This window comes from Thamnophis sirtalis, unplaced genomic scaffold (assembly GCF_051295495.1).
Source record: "Thamnophis sirtalis isolate CommonGarterSnake01/CBP01778 unplaced genomic scaffold, rThaSir2_p1.2 scaffold_2, whole genome shotgun sequence".
Classification (NCBI taxonomy): Eukaryota; Metazoa; Chordata; class Lepidosauria; order Squamata; family Natricidae; genus Thamnophis; species Thamnophis sirtalis.
In genome coordinates, this window is record NW_028261382.1 from 134,728,158 (window position 1) to 134,751,863 (window position 23,706).

Sequence of the window (23,706 nt, forward strand, 5' to 3'; positions counted from 1 at the left end):
TCCCAAAACTTTCTCCTATTGTTCTCATGTTAACAATTGTTCAGATTTTCTGGTATGACAGGTGTAGAATCCGATAATATAAAATATATTTTGTGAAGGAATATACAGAGCATTAAATTAATTGTATATAGGCATTTTATTGTACTTCCTGATTCCAATCCATGCAGGGATCCTGTATTTCATTCTCTAAGGATTCCATTGGCATGCCTCAAGATCAGCATACCTAACCCAGAACTCTATATTGATACAATCATTCAGAAATGGAGGCAGCAAACCAGATGTGGTATCCTAATAAATTGAAAGCATTCTAGCTTATAGGCCAGGAGCCTTTCAAATTTTCAGTTTTGCAATAAAAGTGGGGTCTAACAGGCGGATCTAAATGTCATCAGTCCATTTCTTTAAAATCATGCAGAACAAAGTTTCTCAGACTTGGAAACCTTAAGATAGGTGGACTTCAAATCCCAGAATTCCCAACCAGTAAGGCAATTGGTCTATGGATATTCATATTGGAACTATCCGTGGTGCTGTAACCAAAACCTATGTTTGTGATAACTTTATAATCAAAATAGAAGATAAGACTTGAGTGGAGATAAGACAATAGTGGAGTGGCTTTATTAAAACATACAACAGTTCCGAACCAAATAGATGTAACATTATACCAAAATATACCATTAAGCTTTTCAAGAAAAATAGATCCTGAATTTTAAAAAAACTTGGTCTAGAACTGCTATTTAGCTCAATCATTGAAATTTGACCAGTCTTAATTTTTAGATTAATTGTTAGAATAATAATAAAAAGAAAGAAAGAAGCTACCACCAATTAAAACAAAAAGGGGAAAAAGAATAATAAAATGAAAAGCAGTCATGATAAAATATATGAATTAGAAAAATAACTTTGCTTTTAAATCACAAATTAAACATTCCATTAGGGCTTATTGGTTAGACCGTTCTCTACTTTGGTACAAAGCAAGTTTATAGATGGAAATTGAACATGCTACAAGAGTTGCAGTGGTGCAGTAGTTAGAATGCAGTATTGCAGGCTAATTCTGTTGACTGCCAACTGCCAGCAGTCTCATTGGTTCAAGGTTAAGTCTAAGTGGTATTGCTATTGCTACATAAATCCAAGTTTTAAAATCATGTATAATAATATTTCATTTGAAGCAAACTTTTTTGTTGCAGTTCATTCTGACTAAATCCAGTTCTTCATATGTTTTGTTATATTGTTCAGTATTTCATTAACCTCTTCAAACCTTATTTTCTTCCCAACTTCCTACTGATATTTTTTAGCACTGAATTAAAAGAGGACAAACTAAAGCAGGCCCAAATATATAAATTTTGGTGTCCTTTCACCATCATATACATATTCAGGATGAAATCCAGTCCCTTTGAAACATTGTCTTTATCACATGTTCAAATTTTTAGAAATACCTATTCACTATTTTTAATACATAAACCCATTAATTTTAATAAAAAAATAGAACATTCTGACATTTCATTACTATTTTCAGATAAATTCCCAGTATTTTTTTCCATTATATTCTTTAACTATTTGTAAAAGGAATGTTTCTGAATCAATATTTTTCCAATATTAATAACAATTTAGGAGTTCTAGACACTCCTAACATATCTTAAATTGAGTTTAAGTATTCCAGAGTGTCTAGTGAATAGGAAACAAATATAAACTTTCTTCCTAATTACATCTAAATATATTTTTAAAAATTCATAAAATTACCAGAAATGGAAAATGGAAGAAAACAATATCAATTCATATTCAAATGATTGTTAAGGAGTCTATTGCATGAACATTGAAGAAACAAGAACAGTTATTTAACAGGACAGTACCCATTATTTAAATATATACTATATGTTTGCATTTTTCAATTTTTTCCTTGAACCGTCATTCAATATAATTTATTCCAATCAAATCTTTGCTTAATGTTATTAAATTCTTCAATCTATAGAAATTTTGGTGTGTGTCTTGGAAATCAGTTTTTGTAAAGTCCATGTTATTAAAAATTCTTCTTAATGTCCAAGTTAAATGTTTTGGGGATGCTGACGTTATTATTTCTCACATGGTAATGGAAAACACTGAAAACTGTTGACTATCTATACCACAAAGTTTTGGCTGTAAATCTAGAAGTTTTTTGAACATGCTATATGTACTTTAAAAGCTGGGTTTTTGTATTCCTATAATATTTTTTTGCATCAACATTACCTTCATAACCAATAATAGAACCTAAGACTGAAAGCAAAAGTCTGCTGTCTTTCTCAATCATGCTGCCTTACACATTCTAAAAATAAATGCCACAGGATAAAAATCATGATTTTTTAAATATACCAAATTAAGTATGCATATAATCACAAAAATATTGATTCTTTTAAGTCTCCCTGACTGCAAGTTTGCTTGATTCCTGGACCAGCACTTTGCAATTTTTCTCACATTTTCATTGAATAATTTTTTCTCTGCCATACATAACCTGATGGCAAGAAAAATATTTACCAAGTCATAGGTATGTTGAGAGTAGATTTGTGTTTCAGATGCAATAGTATAGGCTCAAAAAATCAGCAATCATTTCATCAAGAGATGAAGAATTAAGTTCCTTTTTGCAATAGTGTAAAGATCAAACACCATTTGCCCAAACTCATGTGCACCAATATTATACATCCACAAAGGGAGGGGAAGCATCAAAAAGTCAGAATACTAGCCACAAACATAGAATTGAAGATATCCCTTTGTCTATGTGAATTATACATACAATACATTAAATGGCAGAATCATTCAACTATGATAGCTGACATCTTTAATTATTTTTGTACCTCCCTTCATAGACACCTCTGTTAGACTTTGAATCACTTAATACATAGAATCTAATCTACCCATTCCGTACTTCCTTTGTATGGTATTATTTTGATTGCTGGAACTTCAGAATTTGTCATCCTTTTAGTTTTTCCCTCATATAGGAACAGGGAAAAACAAAATGGCTAAATATCTGTTCATCACTTGGCAACTGTATAACTTGGTCTGCTAATGGTTAAGCTACTCAAATGATTACCATGTTAGGGCACTTGGAAATTGTCTCAGAGAACCTTATGAAGCAGATTCTTCTTGTATCTCAAATACTGTAATCAGTTTAAATAAAATTAAATCCTAAAACTGATTTCCAGTGAGTTGAACCATTCATTGTTCTTCTGTAACAACCTTTGGATTGCACTGAAAATTCTATCATGCAATAGTATAAATGGCATTCATCTTGATTATTATTAAAGTACAAACTTTCTTGGAGAGAATCTACTGTTTTATTATACTTTAAACTCTTTCAAACACTTTCTGTATTGAAAGTGAATCAACAAAGAATTCACAGATGTTTAACAGACATTGAAGTTTCTCAGTGTAGTCCTTTCTGTTTAACATCATACCAAGTTCTTGAAGAAAGAGAGTCACAATTATGTTTCTGAGTATGCCAGTGATGATAAATGCTGTCTGAGTTTGTGAAAGTGGGAATTCTCAAATCAAAACTGACCCAAATTGTCTTATTTTCTTCAGCAAACAAGGAGTGTCAGTCATTCAGTGACACAGAGTATGATAAATCAAGAATGTCACATTTGTTTTAAATAAGACTATGTGAAGCTATACTAAGACAATAACAGCTTCAATTATGCACCAAGTAAAGCATCTGTTCAAAGGAGTTTCATAAAGCAATGTAGCTACTGCTTTTGAAAGAATGAAATAAAACTGCTTTATTACTTCATTTAATGATGGTTCTATTTAGAAGCCGGGGAAGCACTATAAGAACATCTTCCAATTGCTGCTATCCCAGAGAAAAATGGAATGACAAGAATTCATAGAATCTTACTGAATTGAATCATGACACTGCAGCACCCTGAAGCATCACATTGAGGTGATTCTGATGTAATGTTAATAAAATAAACATTCATATGATATTTTGTAAACATGTGTTAGATTTGGTAGATATGATAATTTCTTATTTATGAAGATTATTCAGTGAGTAGTAGATATGAAGAGTTTGAGCATCCATGATAGTTATGTTTCAATAAAACATTGTCTATAATTGAATATATTATGTTGACCCTTATTGTTACATAGTCTTCTTTAACTTGGTCACCTCTGGGTATATACATAAATTGATTGTGCGGTATAGGAATTCTCAAAACATTTAGAATGCATCAGGTCCAAGAAAACTACTTTAAAATATAACTGGGGATGGACCATTTCTGTCCAAGGAATTCTACAGAACATTTTATATTCTCAAATCTATATTGTTTTAAAAAGGGCTCCAAATCCCATTTTTCCAGGGGTAATGTAGTTATGCTTGAGATCTTTAATCATATTAGTCATAGTGATGTAATGCAAGCCACAAATTGCCAGCTATAAAGTATATAAAGTATACTATATAAGCTATAAAGTATATATGGACAAGTAGGCATTTATGACGTCATGATAATAAATTAACAGCATCAAATCAAACCATTTGGGGGGGGAAGGAATGGAAGACAACGCTTCTGTTTTTGTAGCTTCTAGATTCGTGTACAGTTCATTTTTATTTATGAATATTAAACATTATATGTATAGCCATATTTCTTGGAAATAAGTTCAGTTATTTTACTCAAAATAAATTAACATTTCCAAGAAAAAAATTAATGAAGTACTAAGTTTGAGGTTGATTTATGGAAAAATATTTTAGAAGGTAAAGAGTTATAATATCATTTCCATACTTTGTATGATTGTAACAGTTGAGAGTTTGCTTTTTTGAAAGAAATTTAAAACATTTATTGAACATGAAATATTTTATTCAGCAATAAAAATAAGTTATTAACAGGGTTTGTTCACAAACGTATTTTAAAGCAGCATCTGATAAATTTTTCTAAGATATTCCAAAAGTGCTTTTCAAAAGGCAAATGGACTTTCTTAGTATTTTTCTTGAAAATGTTTCCTTCTCATCCAAGAAGAACTGAGGAAGCTTCTTGGATGAGAAATGAAACGTTTTCAAGGTAAACGGTAAGAAAGTCTAGTTGCTTTTGAAAAGCATATTTGAGACAACCATGACCTGGATGATTAAGAATCTCCATAGACATTTTGATAATTATTTGGTTACATTGATATTAACTTCCAAATCAGCATTTAATAAATAACTGCCTTTATTTGTAAAATAAGAGAGATAAAAAGGTACTGTGCTCCTAAAGACAATTTATGAGTCTCTGCAACCAAAATAATTATATTGAAATAAGCAGAATTACTGTAACCCTAAGATTAAATCACAAAGAAAGTAATTAATAGCATTTTTATAGTATCTAAAAGGGTATCATGCAGAAAAATGACAAGACCTGTTTTCTGTCAATCTGACAAGTGCAAGAGATGATGTAAAGACTATGAAGGATCCTTGGTCATCTCTGAACTTGGTTGGTTTTTTTGCAGATGTTCCATTACCTTAGTAAAATTACTCTAAGACCACCCCTCCAACACTGACAGGGCAAGCCACTAGAATATAAACCCCACTTCTAACTGGCACTGATGATGTTACCTAGTTTGGGTAATGAACATCTACAGGAAAACAACTAAGCTCAGAGAGCACCAAGGACCCCTCATTTCAAACATGAGTTACAAATATTCTCCTTTATTAGTAAAGTCTATGTTACAAGAAGGACATTCAACTTGAACACTAAGAAAATTTCAATATCTTGATTTTGGAATCAATTTCTCCACATACCTTTTGAATCCCTATTTTATTGTATGAATCTCTTCTCAGGAATTGTAGCGTCAAATGACACTTCCGCAAGCCTCCGCGACGCTCCAGCTGCTCAGCAGAGCATCGCACAGGCGCTATACACGCCATGCACGTCCGTGGAAGCGCCAACAGATTTAAAACACGTTAAGTAGTACAGGCCGGCCCTCCGGAGCACCGTACCAGAACGGTACCCGGTGCTCCGGGCAGGATCCGGTACGCCCGTACCGGGGTGTACCACCTGCAACCCACCACTGTACTGGTACCAATAGCAGTTACCTGTGAATAGGCACATATAGGCCTCTTCAATAGGCATTGATCACTTTTTAAAAAGCCTTTTAGAATTATATTGTTTTATTGGAACTAATTGAAATAAGTATTTCCATAACTGTCTTTGAGAAGATTTGTTTTTTCTTAAACAATTACTGTATAGCAGAATTAAAGAGTCTTATCACTTATGGTTTTCAAGAGTTATTTAAGAAGTACCAATGATAGACATTTAGAATTGTAAACAGTTGAATTTTTAACGTTCTTTTTTATTCATCCAGTTCCTGGGGACCCCATAAAAATTGCATTCCCAAATCCAAAAGGACTAACATGTTGCTTAAAGATGCCGAGTGGCAACAAATTTCCTTACTTAATATCAGAGTTTAATTACTTAGCACTCCTGCCAAGTTTCTCCCCCCCTCCCACCTTCTGTCAGTTTACACACAATAAAGTGAACACAAACACACACACAGAGAGAGAGAGAAAGAAAGAAAGACAGAGAAAGAGAGAAAGAGAGAGGATGGTTTGTGAAATGCAGCTACTGTCTGTTCTATATATATATATATTTAGTAAACTTGTGCCAAAAAGAAATTCATACAGAGCCAGAAAGTCTGTATGAAATCATTTATTACTTCTGCTAAAATATGTTCTGGAGAAAAATTAACTTCTAAACTTTCACTAATCTGTAATGTGGCTCTCTACAAGTACAAGTTTATTGTTCATGGGCCAGCACTAAAAATGTGATTAATATTAATTTATAAAATATGCTTTGATCATAATTATTACATCTTTGAATGCATCATAATTATTTCTTTAGGGAAATAAGCAAGTAAGGCAGGCTTTTGACGGATTTGGAGATGCAGACGGTTTCATAGTTAGAATGGCATGACTTTGCATGTGTGAACACCGAAGGCCATCAATCTTCAATCGTTCAAATCAAGCATTCCAGTTCTATACCACTGATGAAATTCAGATCACCAAAGGGTTACAGCCCCAAAGCCTGGTTTCAATCCACCATTGTAAAGGAGGAAAAAAGGGATAAAACTAAAGCTGATGAGATCAGCCTTTTAAATGCTTTCATGTACAGTATAACATAAAATATTCTAACTATTGTGGTTTTAAAGTATAACTTCAATGTGTCTGCCTCGGCTTTGAAAGTAACATAGGAGCTTATTGCAATTCTGGCGCATAAAGACAAAATGCTAACCCACCAGCAAAAGATGGAAAATAAAAACACATTTTGCATCTTGCTTCCTTGAAAATATGTTCCATTAATTTCAGTAATGCTTTCTTCTAGCAAATAAAGGGATATATAAAGGGATGAGCTCAATCTTTTAGTGGAGATTAGTAATTAGTGAACTGGAAGATAAGACTTTATGGAAACTTTGCTGTAGTTGCAGGTTTACGGATTATCTGCCACCATACAAACACCACAGAAATCCTGGCAAACATTCTTACAGCATAGTTAGGGAGCAAAGAACTATGCCGGCAAAATGACTAAAAGAGGATTTATTGGAGGAAAATTAAGAGTTTTATATACATCAGGGCTGTTCATATGAGGAAGCTGGTTCAAAAAAGTCAAGATGGGGGTGTCATTCATGTAAATTGAAGCTTTGCTCCTTTAATATCTTTGTGCATGTGACACATGTAAAATACCATGTGGGATCAATCGTGGCATTAGCTACGATTTTTTCTTTTTCTCTGCCTAAGGCTACTTCTAGATCCTCCACATTCTACACCTGTTTAATTAAAAGTCAGGCCCATCCCAAGCCACAACTTTATTTTAACTTCAGATTACATTTCAACATTTCCCTTTCATTGAACTCAAAGGGGGAATAGGTTATGGGTTAAATCTCCCCATGTGAATATGTATACATAAAACTAATAAGAGGCACTTTAGATAGTGAGATGGGCAGCATAAATACAGGAAAAGTACAATTTTTCCATACAAAGAATGCACTTTTCAGAAAATTCTTCAGAACATATATGAGAACAAGAGTGTGATGGCTCTTGCATGACGAGGAAGAGCTGGCTCTGGGGACTTTGGAGGGATGTTCAGAAGAGCATCATAAAATTGCTGAGGTTTCTGAGCCAGGAGTGGAGAGGCCAGGCACAGCAGACAGGTTGCTGCAGGGTCAAAAAAGGAAAAGGAGAAGAGCAGCTGCAGCTGGAAAGCTCAGAGGCCCTGCTGGAAGCAAAGGGTGGATAAGGTGCACAGCTGTAGCTGGCAATGGGAATTAGGAGGAATTGCCTTCTCCACTTGATCTGTGGATTTTGGATTTGGATTTATTGCATTTATATACCGTCCTATGCCAGGATATGCAGGGTTGAGAATAGACAGACACAACAAAGGTTAGCTACTGGTGGGGTGGCAGCCTTGTCCTTCCTGATGAACTGCACAAGCAAGTGCCTACTTAATTGAATGAGTGGAGTTTGGGAGTTGTTGGAAACAACTGCCTATTCCCTTGCTGTATGCATACTTCTTCCTCATGCTCTTGCCTTTCTTGCCTTTGGATTATGGTACGATTGTGTGCTTGCACCTTGGATTTGTTCATGGATTTTGGACTTTTGCCTTGGACTTTGGACTGGACCTGTGGGCTCTTTGGACTTTGCGTTTGCCCTTCGACTTAGTAGCCTTGTACCTGGTGGACCAGTGTTGGACTTCCTAGGACTTTGCAAGTCCTTCAGTCCTTTACCTGATAAAATTCTATTGAGAGAGATACTAATTATATTGGACAAAAATAAATGCAAATAAAAATCTTTTTCCCAGTCTCCACTTTCACTTCCATTTAGGAATTAGAAGTACTTCTGAATGCTTTCCATTTTGTGACTAATAGTCATCCCTTTTCAGTACAACTATCCTCCAATCCAGTGACTAGAATCTAACTTTGCATTTGGAAATATGAAACACCATAAAATTTAATGGGACAGATTTCTGAGTATTAGTTACAGAATTTGCTATAGCATTCACTCCGTGGAGTTTAATCATTTTAACTCACAAAGCAGCATATGCAACATTTTATCATTTACTACAGATAACCACATAAAATTGTGCTTATTGTTTAGAACAGGAATTCCTTGAAAATGAATTGTTCTTGCACCTTCTTTGGTCTAAACTTACTTTGAGGTCTATAACAGTGTATCCTGAAGTTTTAATAAGACATAAGGTTTGTATCCTGAAGTTTTAATGTATGTCACATATAGCCCATTAATATCAGAAATAATATGTATTTATGTATACATGTATTTGTGCATGTATGCATACACATGCATGTTGGGGGTGTCTCGGTCATTCATCTGTTTACTTTTTCACATGCACCAATTCTTTTTTCTGGCCCACATGGAGGATAGTTTCTCAGTCTAAGTGAATGCTAAATCATAAAAGTCAAATGAAGATATTCTGATTCATTATTTTAAAAATGTTGGAAAGTTTTGCAACCTTGCATGGAAATGATGGGGAAGGAGATGAGGAGAAACAAATCGTTCTTAACTAAGAATCTCTCAAGGTTTGGGCCTTTGCAAGCATTTTGAAATGCTAACACAAATATGAGTCTTGTTTTTTTCATCCAAACTTTTGTAACATAAATTCTAGTCAATTATCTTATCCAGAATGTATTTAAAATGTGTTCACTTAAAAATAATGGAAGAATGAACACAAAGCCATTGAATTTATTTCTTTTTATTTATACAAAAAAATTGTGCAAGATTAAGGAATGGTAATCAAATGGTATCATTTGACTTTACTCCTGTTTTGAGAAAAGTCAGATCAGTATTGAAGGTTTGCAGGATTGCACAGAAATAATTTGAAATAATTAACACTGCCTGACTTTACTTGTTCTATTTCCAGTCCTTAAACCCAAGGAGCCAGACTTTATAATCTGTTTGCTGAAGTGACTAAGTATAATGTTGGTATCATTTTAATTACCATAAACAAAATCATCAACTGCAAAGAATTAAGAAGAAATGTCTGGTTGTGACATAGCATGTGTTAATGCCTTTTCATTTTGCAGGGGTGGTCTCACAAGAAAGGCACCCACATAATTTATTTATTTAGCTAGCTAACTAGGTAGACAGATAGACATATATCTATATAACCCAAGTGCAATCATCTCCTTTTCTGAATTTAAATATGATCAAAAACAAATTTTAGGTTGAGAACTCCTAATTGTTTTCAATTATTATTTTCAACAGTAAAGATGTTTCTGCTCAAATCTGCCATTTGGTTCTGCCATTCCTTCTGGCACCAAAGGAAAAAAGACAAACTTTAGCCACCCAAGAAGCAAATAAATGTACCTTTAGTTCTTAATATGCTTAAGACTCTTGATGTGTATATAGTAGGTTGCTCAGATTTAGGCTTTTCTTCTGATCCCTATAAACCTTAAATCTCTTTATCTACTTCATTCATTCTGATTTTTATTTGAACAGATTAGGCAACAGTTTGGTACATAGCAGGAGGTGTAAAAATGAGGGTTTCTGTTAAATAAAAATACTTTTCCAGTGAAAGGTAAAAGAAATTGTGACTTGCTGAGGCCCCAATAAGGAATCTCTACAACACTAAAGAACAATATTCTGCCATGCTTACTAACTAATAAATTGTTGTGCCTGCAGAATTTGCTTGATTTTTATATCCTTGAAATACTACCAGGCAAATAGTAGCATGAAGGTCTTTTCAGACGAAGCAAATTGCAAGCCAAGACTTTGATGTGCCATCAAGTGTTCAATTCACCATATTTTATTAAAGGAAATCCAGACAGCTTTGCGCTTGTTTCTTCCACTGATTTGTCCTTTTCATAAAAAAAATCTCGAGGAAAGTTGGAAGAGTTCACAGTTCCTAGGGTCGCACATCACACTAAGTCATAAAGTATTTGTGGGCTAATCAAGTTGTGAGCCTGGCTCACCAACTACTTGTGAAGGGCAATAGCGGATGATGTCATCCTTGTCTTGCCCCAGCCACTATGCACATACCTTCCACTTATGTTTTCCTGCTCCACATCAAATGTAGTGTTTTCTCATTTGTGCTGGGTCAAGCTACCCCCTTTGCTTATTATACTTTACTTCCTTTAGTAAGAGAAATAAACTGAATTGAAAAGTGAATTAAGCACTCCACGTAAGAGCAATTTTCCCAGAGTTTGATACATTTGTGATGACTATCGGGAACAAGAAGAATATGAAAATAACTTTTGTATCTATCCTATGCAAAATATACATCTTTAGAAGGGAAGCTTATTGGAAATTGCTGAAAAATATTACTTATTGTTGTTCAGAATAGAGTGGACACCAGATCTGTACAATGTTAGCTAGATCTGAAAATTATTTGGAAGACCTTTGGATCATGAACAAACAAAACAATTATCAATCACAAGTTTGTCCAAGGCTGACTACCCTCCAGCAACCAATAATGGAACTGATCTACCTGGCCTCCAAAGGCTAGGACAGGACCAGTCTATGAACCTCTGGGAAGTGGCACGGCAGCACTGAACTGCCCACAAGTTTGACAAATTTCAATCCCATGGGAGTCATGTGTCCTGGATTTTGGATGCATTCTGCATCCATTGAGATACCTTGGTACTTAATCTGCAATCTAGGAAAAAACTACTGAAGAACAGCTTTGCACTACTGCACTTTTATAAGATTATGAATCTTTATCATTAAAATAGCCCCCTCTCCCCCAAAAGGATACATCCAAGTAGTGTCTGGGAGGGGGGCTCTTCAAAGAGTAAATTAATATTTATACTGTATGCATATGGAGTAACACAGTTTATTAAAATTATGTTTATAAAATAAATTAATATCTTCTTAATTTTTTGTAGTAAGACAGGAAATGCTGCCTGTCATTAAATGATCTATTGGTCCATTGAGTCATCAGTTGCTATATTTTAACTTCCAACATTTAATATTTCAGCTGTCTGCTATTAGTACATCAAAGTTATTTCGGACTGTGTTGTATAGTGAGTTTATACTGTGCTATTATAAAATATTTTAAAATACACAATTATAGAAGTCATACTTAAATATTTTTAATAAATAATATTTTTTCACATGCTTCTTCATCATTGATAACATTGGAATAACAAAAAATAAAGGCCACAGTCTTAATATTTGTGATAGGAAATTTGGTTTTATTTATTATTATTTTGATACTTATAACTATTATAACAGTAGTAAGTCTGTGATTCAGAAACTCAAAAAGAAAAGAAGGCAAATTCATGTCTAACTGAACAACAGCACAATCTTATGCATACCTACTAAAAGCCAATGAATTAAATGCAGCACATCTCCACTCGTAGTCGAAATAAGTAAATGAATACTGAAGACGTCAACATTCATAATTCCTGGGACAAATTTCATGGTCAGCCTGAAGCAATCTGCTTCAAATGTTTGTTTCAAACATATAAAACACATACCTATGTTATCAAATACTTAAAGCAGTGACGATTTGAGTAAATAATATCATATTTGAAATTAAAATATTTTATTTATGCATGCATAAATTATTCCACATAATTTACTAAGTAAAAACTTTCGTGTAACAATGTGAAACTGCTAATTTCAGTAAATTATGCTTGAATAAATACACACATCCATATAAACACCCTCCACACATTAATTGTTCATTCATTTCTAAATGTATTACACTGAACAGCTATTTACCCTGAGCTCTATCTATAGAAGTTCTTAGTAGCATAGATAACTCATTTTTCATTCCTTCCAACAACAGTAATTCTATTGGCTGGGCTACCTACCTATCTACACACACACACACACACACACACAAAATGTGGCCAAATGAAATAACATTTCATTGAATAAAAACAAGACAAGATTATAAAAATATGAGGAATAAAAAATCTGAAATGCATAAAATCTTTAAGGAGGTGAGCTTTTCACCAGGCAAAGCTGAATATACCAAATGTCAATTTAAAACAAGAGAGATATAAATTAAACAAAATGAATTTTATTAGATCTATGCATTTAAAAAATGACTCATCTTTATTTATGGCCGCTATTACTGTGATAGTATGTGGAGTTTGGTACATTGTAGCATCCACACTTTAAAATAATTCCATTACACATTGCATGTATAAAACTAACCTATTATGCACAATAAATGAAAATAGCTAGTTATCTGCATGTTATATACTTGGGATAAATTGTTCTTCATTGCATCCACAATTTCATTCACAAACCTGAAAAATAAAAAAGGATGAATCACTATTAAATATTAAAGGACTATAAAATAATTAGAATACATATTCTTCATGTGAGTATTTAATTTAGTTTCATAATATATGCATAATTATGTGGACAATGAAAACAACAAGAGTATGAAATTTAACATTACACACATCAGTATGAAGTTAATATGTTACAGAAAAACATTTAGAAGATATCAGTAACTGTGCCTTTTCCCATTTTCTGCTTTGCAATTTTATTTATTTCCTTGATTTTTACTGCATCTCTATTTTTAATAACTCAAGGTGTTGCATGAAGTGTAAATAACATTGCACACATCAGTATGAAGTCAATGTGATGTTACAGAAAAACATTTAGAAGGTATCAGTAACTGTGCCTTTTCCCATCTTCTTCTGCTTGCAAATTTTATTTATTTACTTAATTTTTACTGCACCTCTATTTTTAATAACCCAATGTGTTATACATAATGCTTCTTCCACCTATTTTCCCCACAACAACCATCCTGTGAGATAGCTTGCTGACAGAATGGGACTGGTTCAAATGATCAAAGCAGTAATCTTTGGTATGTGATGCAGCAAGAATCTTATGAATGTTGAATAATGGAGCATCAATGAGGCTTTAAAATATAGAGATCCAAGTTCAAGATACATATATGTTCACATGAATGGTCACAGCACCTTTGGGAGATAATGAAAGGAAGGAAAAAGAAAAAGCTCAGGATGTGACATTCACTTGATGATTGCCAGCTTAACATCAGTGTTTGCCTAATGCAGTTCATTAAATCTTTAGGGGAAAAAACTAAAGCAAAAGAGAATGAATGAGCCAGCTCTAGTGAAAGTTTATGGCTTTGCATTCATTTCTCACTGTATCATTTTTATTATGTCTAAGGAAAGAAATAAAAAATAAATGATAGAATAAATTGGGTTTTAAGACTTATCTTTCTTTACACATTCCAGCTTTGCTGAGTTTGAAAAGGAAGGTCACAAATGAAGTAAAAATTTCACAGAGTATAGGAAATGGAAATATCTCCTTGAAAGCTTACAATGCATTGGGAATGTTTATTTGAATGTAAGTAAGCTCTTTTAAACCAAATGACAAATTAAACAGTTATACTTCTAGTATGGTTTATCTTGGCATTTCTTATGAAGGATATCGGTGTTGAAATCAAGATGAATTAGGAATCCTTCTAACAGAACTTTAAAATGGAAAATCTTCCTTGCATTACGAGTTTCACTATACATTCAGTAAAATGGCTTAAAATGCTTATCGTTTCAGAATGAAGATTTATTATTTATGTATTTAGCGTATAGCACAACATACATGGAGTGGCAATATATATTAACTTTTCATCTAGATTAGAAAACACAATATATATGTTAAAAAGGTCTATGTTCAAATACCAATGTCTAGACCATCTAACCAAACACAGAATTGAAGCATAATGGAGAAACAGTATCTCATAACTGATACTTTATAATTACCAGCACTGGAGACTTGGATTATGGTCAGTGTTATCATGCTAGTAAAAATAATCTTATCAGAAATAGTTCTGGTAAGAAATTTGTTATGTTGAGAAGACTGCATTGTGACCTGCCCCATTAAAAGTTTACATTTAAGTTAAAACTGAGCTAGGATTGTTCACATTTTTCAAAGATAAATCAAAATAAAGGACGTGGACCCTTGTTGATAGTTGAAAATGGCTTGATGGCACTTAGTCAATCAATCAGTGAAAATATCTTAAAAGCAACTGCTTGATGCTTTTCTGATAATGTTACATCTTCATTTGCCCCTCCTTCTTCTTGCACTGACGTCAGTGTTACCATCTGATGCCATCCCACTCATTTAGGCATAGGAAGCAATGATGGGATTCAATTATTTTTACTACTGGTTCTGTGGGCGTGGGAGGGGAAGGATACTGTAAAATCTCCATTCCCACCCCACTCCATGGGAAGGTTACTGCAAAATCCCCCATTTTCCCTCAATCAGCTGGGACTCGGAAGGCAGAGAATAGATGGGGCGGGGCCAGTCAGAGGTGGTATTTACCGGTTCCCCGAACTACTCAAAATTTCCACTACCGGTTCTCAAGAACTGGTAAGAACCGGCTGAATACTACCTCTGATAGGAAGTCATAGGAAGAAGTCCCATTTATCCAGTTCAATCCTGTTAATTGAAACTTAAAACAATTTTCAGGGCATCATAATGACAATTTAATTTTAGAATTTCAGTCAAACAGAAAAAAGAAAGGAAAATGACAATTCAGATTTTGATAGCCTGCCATTAGATGCATATGATTGTTCGTGGTTTGCCTTCCAGGATTGCCTAGAAGAAATTACAGCATTAGGAATCAATGTGTATCTGAATCACAAATCCAGGCTTTTTAGAAAAGAAGCTCATTGCTTGATACCTGGAAGCTTTATGTCCCTAAAAAGGATGATGATGATATCTGTACATTTTACCCAATTCAATTGGGAAATGCAACTAGTCATTCGAGAATTTTCATTGCGCTAGAAAAATATAGTTTCTGATTTTGATTTAGTCCTGAATCGGATTACCCCTCAGATCAGTGGTAGGTTGCAGGCGGTACGGACATACAGCACCTGCGCGACGCTCTTCCGAGCAGCTGGAGCATTGCGGAGGCAAGGACGCATGTGTGCGTGCTGCGCACATGCATGTGGGAGACACCGGGCCCCGTTGCACCGGGATCCGGAACCCACCACTGCTTTAGATGAATTAAATACTTTGTGGTTGGCCTTGGTCCTAATACAACACTATTTTGCATATTTTGTGATTTTGATTCTACTTCCTTTGTTCTAGCATATTTATTCATTTATTAAATTTATATCTACAGAAGTTAGATGGATTCTGCTGATTTACAGTATAATTAACAACATAAATAAACCAATGTAATTTTTGTCACAATAATTATTTTGTTTTATTCAGAAAGTTAAAATACAAGCTTCCAAAAAAGAAAAAGAAAGAAATTTTACAAGAACAAAACAAAATTAGACAAAATATTTAAAAATGTGCATTCCAAAAGACAAAAACACATATACATTTACATATACATATGTTGTCCCTCTAGTTTAAGGTGACCAGACGTCCCGCTTTTGGCGGGACACCCCCGCTTTTTAATGCATTTTCCCGCGTCCCGCACGCTTTTTTAAAAAGCATGCTTTTTTTGGCGCTCGCAGCTCCCGCCTATCAGCTGCTAGCTTGCTGGGCTGGCTCATCGTTCTGTTCTCTATCCTACCTACCTACAAATTTAAGCCAGCCCAGCCTGCCGCTCACTGATTGGATTGGCCTGGACTCCAGCCAATCAGTGAGCTGGCTGGGATGGGAAATTTTCAGCACGCCACGTGCTGAAAATTTTCCATCCCAACCAGCTCACTGATTGGCTGGACTCCGTTTAGCTGAGCACGCCTGCGCGAGTCTCCATTTCCTTTCGTCTTTTGGGGTTGCAGCTGTGTTTACTCACTGGTGAGTAATCTAATCTAATCAGAGTGAATTAATTTGGGATCGCCGCGGCAGGAGAGGGAGGAGGAGGGGGCAGCCGCCCGCAAAGAACTTCCACGCGGTTCAGGGGCTCCAGCCGCCCGGCAGAAGCCCCTGAACCGCGTGGAAGTTCTCTGCGGGCGGCTGCCCCCTCCTCCTCCCTCTCCTCCTCCCTCTCCTCCTGCGGCCGCGAGGAGTCCGTTCGTGCAGAAATTGCCCGCCCCGGCTGAGTGAATTGGGATCGCTGAGTGAATTGGGATCGCTGAGTGAATTGGGATCGCCTGCGGCCGCGAGGACTCCATTCGTGCAGAAATTGCCCGCCCCGGCTGAGTGAATTGGGATCGCCGCGGCAGGAGGAGAGGGAGGAGGAGGGGGCAGCCGCCCGCAGAGAACTTCCACGCGGTTCAGGGGCTCCCGCCGCCCGGCAGAAGCCCCTGAACCGCGTGGAAGTTCTCTGCGGGCGGCTGCCACCTCCTCCTCCCTCTCCTCCTGCGGCCGCGAGGAGTCCGTTCGTGCAGAAATTGCCCGCCCCGGCTGAGTGAATTGGGATCGCTGAGTGAATTGGGATCGCTGAGTGAATTGGGATCGCTGAGTGAATTGGGATCGCCTGCGGCCGCGAGGAATCCATTCGTGCAGAAATTGCCCGCCCCGGCTGAGTGAATTGGGATCGCCGCGGCAGGAGGAGATGGAGGAGGAGGGGGCAGCCGCCCGCAGAGAACTTCCACGCGGTTCAGGGGCTCCCGCCGCCCGGCAGAAGCCCCTGAACCGCATGGAAGTTCTCTGCGGGCGGCTGCCCCCTCCTCCTCCCTCTCCTCCTGCGGCCGCGAGGAGTCCGTTCGTGCAGAAATTGCCCGCCCTGGCTGAGTGAATTGGGATCGCCGCGGCAGGAGAGGGAGGGGGCAGCCTTTGGACACTTGGCAACTGGCTCATATTTATGATGGTTGCAATGTCCCAGGGTCATATGCTCACCTTTTGCAACCTTCTAACATACAAATTCAATAGGGAAGCCAAATTCACTTTACAGCAGTGATTCACTTAACAACTATAGCAAGGAAGGTCATAAAATGGGGCAAAACCAATGTGACCACTGTCTGTGATTCCTTTGTTCCATCCAACTATATACCAATTATCCCATATCCAATAAAATTCTGATTCTTCTTTTCCCTGTATTTCTTTTGTTAATATATCCATTTCGGCACAGTCCATAATTTTTCTTATTATTTCTTCTTCATTTAGGTTTAGTTTATTTTTCCACTTCTGGGCGAAAGCGATCCTTGCTGCTGTAAGTAAATGTAGTATTAGATATTGTATTTCTTTTTTGTATTTCATCGGTATAATTCCTAATAGAAAGAGTTCAGGTTTCCAATCTAACTTAACCTTTGTTATTTCTTCCAACCAATTTTTGATCCTTTTCCAGAATTTTTTTGCCTCTTCACAAGTCCACCATAAATGATAATATGTGCCATGATGTATTGAATCACATTTCCAGAAATTTAGCGAGGTATTTGTTGAAATTTTGGCCAACCTTGACGGTGCCAGATGCCATCTATAATAAAGCATTTTGTACTGGTTTTCCTTGTATGGGATTGATAGTGTCATTCTTAAATTTATTCCCCAAAATTTTTCCCATTTGTCTAGTTCAATGTTATAGCCAAAGTTCTGTGCCCATTTTATCATTGGTTCTTTTACAATTTCCTCTTCCATTTGATACTTCAAGAGGAATTTGTATATTTTCCCTATCATCTTTCTGTCCAGACTTTGAATAATTTTATCCAATTCGTGTGGTTCTGTTTCAATACCATATATTTTAGTGTCTTTATTGTATTTAGTTTTAATTTGGAGGTAGGTTAGCCAATCACCTTTCATATTCTGATCTGCCAATTCTTCAATTGTTTTTAAATTTCCCTGTCTGTCAATTAGATCTCTGTATCTTAGAATTTTGTTCCAATCTGTAAAATTTGGGTGTGTCGTTCTTTCTGTTGGTGATAGCCAATTTGGGGTTTTCACATAGTGGATTTTTTTGATTTTGAGCCATTGTTGCAGTAAAGTTCTAATTAAATGATTTTGAAAGTATTTGTGCGTTTTATGTTTGTCATTCCATAAGAAATTATGCCAGCCTGCCTGCAGGTCATGGCCTTCTAAGATCAGAATTCTTTTATTCTTTAACTCAATCCAATCCTTCATCATTGTCATTGTTACTGCAGTTGCGTATATATAGGCTCCCTGTGTGCTTCCATCCATCGCTACGAAGATCTGCTGACTCTGCCTGCCTGCTGGTAAGTGAGCCGGGTTTTTTCTTTTATTTTTTTAATGTATTTTAAAATAATATTTTATTTATTGTGCATATGATTTTTTAAAATAGTGGTATTCTGTGTTGATTCTTTTTTTAAATTGTCTTAAACTATTTAAAAAAAGATTCTATCCAAAATAAATTGAAACAAGCCATTTTTAAAATTTCTATGCACAATACTTTGAAATGGACTCAGGAGTCATGATTGACACTGAGTGAATTTGCACTTTTAATAATCAGGAAGATACAATGGCATTGAAAAAAGTGACTGATGACCATTTTTCACACTTAGCGACCGTTGCGACCATTTTTCACACTTAGCGACCGTTGCAGCATCCTCATGGTCACGTGATCAAAATTTTGTTTGGCAACAGATTCGTATTTATGCTGGTTTCAGTGTCCTGGGGTGACCTTTTGACAAAAAAAATTTTTTTTAATCAAGCCCCCCCCCCCCCCCCCCCGGTCAAGGGCGTCCCTCTTTTCCAATCTGAAAATCTGGTCACCTTACTCTAGTTGAATACTGATTTAGAAATCAGTCCTAAATCAAACTGGGTAGCTTCCACATGAGTTGGGAAATTTGTGGTTGGTTTCAGTCATAATAAAACACTCTGTATATTGTGTTCTTTTGATTCTGCTTCCATTTATTATTCATTTCTTAAATTCATACCTACTGCTATCAGCTCAATTCTGCTGATTTACAGTGTAATTAACAGCATAAACAAATCAATGTGATATCTTAGTGGGAGGACATTCACTTTAAGGGAAAGGCGGAATCTATAACTTTCAGTGCCATTCAGTATCTATTCAGAAATGGAAAATTCTTCAGCATCCTCTATGGGGATGGTAAGGAGAGTCTGTGTGATAAAATTAGTGCTGCAACATTGGAATGCTGGCATCACTTCTTTTCTTCAGGCGTTGCAACATTGCACATACAGCCAAAACGGGTAGAGCTTCGGAAGCAACATTGCTTTCATCATCCTTAATTCAGAAATTATTCCATTGATAACTTTTTCACAGAATTTTAAATGAAAGACTTAATTTCCCAATTCAAAACAATTAAATATGTTAATCAATTAAAGTTTTCTAATAAAATAAAGCATTTAATGTGGGCAAACAAATAATTTAAATAGAATCTATAGTTTTGAGGCTACTATAGCTTCCTTTTTATTGAAAAAAAAACTGTTTTATTTTCTATAATCCTTTCCATGTCCAAAATAGCTTTATACGTTGTTGTAATATCCTGAAATTGAAGAATGCAGTATTGGCTGAATTTAATTGATTAAAAGCTGAGTAAAAAAAAACACCTGTTATTGAGAAGATTAATTCTACTGCTCTTCTGTTCTCAGTCATAAATTATGAAATTTAATTCCTCTCAACACTAAATCACATATATAATGCCCATGAAGATTTGTCTCATTTATTAACTTTTCTAGAATTTTTTTCTATATGGATAAGACCTTCACTTGCAGTGTTTACAGGGAATTTGCATTAGAAACTTTGCCAGGAGTTTCCCTGGCTCTCTGCATTGCAAACATTTCAGCACCTGGATGTTGGCAGCCTGCATTTTCCATGACTTGCCCTTCACTTGTAAGTTTGGCCACAGCAACTGCATTCCAAAAGCAGATGGCTGCTATTAGCCATATAATTATTTTTAAAAGGCTTATTCTTTTACCCAATTTGCTATGCTCAGATGTCACACACAGTACAATATTGCTCAGATCAAACAATGTTTGTTCTCTTTCAATGAACCACCTATTTTGAATGACCTCCAATTAAATAAATAAAAAGTCTACTATGAAAATTGATATATGGGCTAAAATCAAGATTCAAAACTATTGTAGCCTAAAAAGCTTTGTAAGAAGGTAGCTGATATTTCAGTTAAAGAGGTTTTACCACTATCTGCCTTTTGTTAAAGCTAGAATAAGCAGATTTTTTTTTGTTCATGAAAGCAAGAAACAGATTTAATATTTATAATTCAACAGGTTGGTGTAAAATAGCAACTGGAACAAAATTAGGCATTTCTAAACTGCAAATATGTACTGTAAAACTCTACTTTTCTTACTGTATATACTTATTTTTATTGCCTAAATCTATTCAACCATTTCTGATAAAGCAATAATTTTTTTAGTTAAATACTAAATGCATATATCGGCATAAACTTGTAACTGAAAATATAAAATATAAAAATCTATTTTGTATGTTCTCTTAAACCTAAAGGAATTCTATGGTAGTAGATTGTATATATTGAGGAAGGAAGGAGTAATGGCTTTTCTGAGCTGTGTTGTCACAGTAGTTTAGAATGCAGTACAGCAGGCTAACTCATTGGTCATTCCAGAAGTTTGATTCTGAGCAGCTCAAGGTTGACTTAGTCTTCCATACGTCTGAGATCAGTAAAATGAGGCCACAGATTGTTGGTGGCAATATGCTGACTCTGTAAACTGCTTAGAGAGGGTTGTAAAGCAGTATATAAGTGGTATCTAAGTTTAAGTGCTACTGCTATTTCTGCCAAGCATATTCTGTAATTATGCTTATTTATATCAACTCCTTCAACACTTATAAAAATAAAATAAAATAAAATCACAGTATCTCATTATAGAAACAAGGATAATTAAATTATACTTGAATAATTAAATAAGACCAATAATACACAAGAACAAAAAAATATAAAATCAAACTAATGGCCATAATGGTTATTACTAACCAAGACAGATTGTCTACTGTTCCCAGTGAATGTGAAAAATGCTGACAAATGCAGCTTATTTTTTATGTCCTTCCTATTTTGAAAGTTGTTAAAATCAACAAGGATACATTTGCTTTGAGTAGTACCCAGAGGAAATAATAAACTAAGATCTAGCTTCTGATGCCACACTAAGCTAATGAAAATGTGACATGCCTAGAAAATAATTGTAGCTTTGATCTCACGGACATGGCCATCATCTTGACTTTTTAACCATACCTTGTGGACATTCTTACTAATTTTTAGCTTTATCTGCTTACCCCAAAAGGGGGATGCAATCAGCTGTTTATACTGTAATGCTTCAAATAGACAGGATACATTAAATCATTTAAATGGTTTATTTATATGATATCTGTATAATTTCCAAATGTGATTAAAATATTTTTCCATTCCATATGTATTTCCAAAATCATCCACAAGTTCATGCAATTATACTGCACAGTAAGGAAGGAATTGGCCATTCTAGAATTAAAAATAAAAAAGGGGGAAAAGGCACTTTCCCATTTTGCCCACAGCTCTGCTATTCTCTGGAGGAATCTGAAACTGGTCAGATTCAGTCCAGGCCCAAGTCTTGTTTAGTTTTTCCAGTTTCTGCTACAGCCTGACTATTATGTTAAATTCTATGCAGCATTATTTTTTTCCCACAGAACTGACAGAGTTTTTTATTCAACCTGTCATGTTTAGATGGTTCCAATTCTATTGACAAGGTGCTAATGAGTACCTGTTAAGTAGCATGTTCTTTCCTAGCCATAACATCTAAAATAGCTTAGAAAATCACAGTTTTCTCCTCTTCATATCACAAGCTATTGTAATTTTTCAACAAATGCTATTGTCAGAATAATTCCTATTTCCACCTACCTTGTTTAGGTGTACTATAACATCATGTACACTTTATTGAGCCTCTCTACAGTGAGATAACTAGCACATGCTGCTTGTATACACTGTATTACATAAATGTATCTGGTATGTTCTCTATGCTATGTAATATGTTCTCTATAATGTGTTTATCAGCAGCAGAACCATACAACCAAGTTTATGAATTAAATCACTGCACTAACAAAAAACTGTTCAGACAAACAAAAAGGTATTACTGTTTTGTTACAGGAGGTAGTGAAATATTTGTCAGTTAGCGCTAATCTGCTAATTCTAAACTGGACTCATATTTTCTCAAATATTGTTTGAATCATCTAGCATGTTTTATCAAATGTGTTCATCAAAAGCTTTTGTCACAATGTAGTTTTTAATCCCTGTTCTGTGAATATGTGACACTTTCATTAAAAAGAGTCTGAGTTTGTGGCACAGAGAACAAATGATGCCGTTTAGATTATTTTTGGATTATTCTCAACCTTACAGGCTGACCAGAAAACTAGACATTTATTTCCATAAATAAATAACAAATACAAAAATTCTATTACAAGATAGAAGCCAGCAAAGGTACACAACTAAAATTATTTCATTAAAATGAGGTCTCTATCTCCAGCCATGAATCTGGCACTAATCACTCACATTTATCTCGATTTGCTTCTGCTTCTTCACTTTCAGTATCAGCTGGCAAAATCCATGGCTGGTGAACAAGCTGAAGTTGTTGTAGGAAGTCATCCTGCCACAAAAAATAATCAATTCAGTCAAGGCAAAAATTAGGTCTGCAATTAATCAAATTGACTCTTTAATTAAAAACAATTACAAGTACTCATTATTAATCAGGTAATTTTCTTCCTCTATTTCAAGAATGTTTCAGGAAATGGCAAGGGAAATTCTGTGTATGTTTAAAACATATATTAATCAGTAAACTTGTCTAAGAACTATTTCTAGTCTCACAAAACAGATGTTGAACTGACTACCTAATCTACAAGATTATATATGAAACACAGCAATGGAAATCAAATTGAAATGCTACAGAAAGACCATGGGCAGTATAACCAATGCAAGTAATTATGCTATTTTTTTAAAATCCCTTTTCTAAAAAGTATTTATTACTTTATTTTT

At 35.2% G+C, this 23,706-nt stretch overlaps 1 protein-coding gene across 2 annotated transcripts in view; it reads right to left on the reverse strand.

The window, feature by feature from the left end:
- Positions 1-12,103: 12,103 nt before the first annotated feature.
- The window catches only part of CUNH8orf34 (chromosome unknown C8orf34 homolog), a 92,853-nt gene continuing 81,250 nt past the window's right edge, over positions 12,104-23,706 (reverse strand). Inside the window, exons 13-14 of one of the 2 annotated variants that reach the window (XM_014056606.2) lie at positions 23,227-23,320; positions 12,104-13,194 (exon numbers count right to left, since the gene is read on the reverse strand). In XM_014056606.2, the coding sequence (XP_013912081.2) occupies positions 13,187-13,194; positions 23,227-23,320 (102 nt within the window). In that variant the 3' untranslated portion in view covers positions 12,104-13,186. Of the gene's footprint in view, positions 13,195-13,218; positions 13,879-23,226; positions 23,321-23,706 lie in introns of those variants that run through there. The other variant, XM_014056605.2, reaches the window with a different exon arrangement.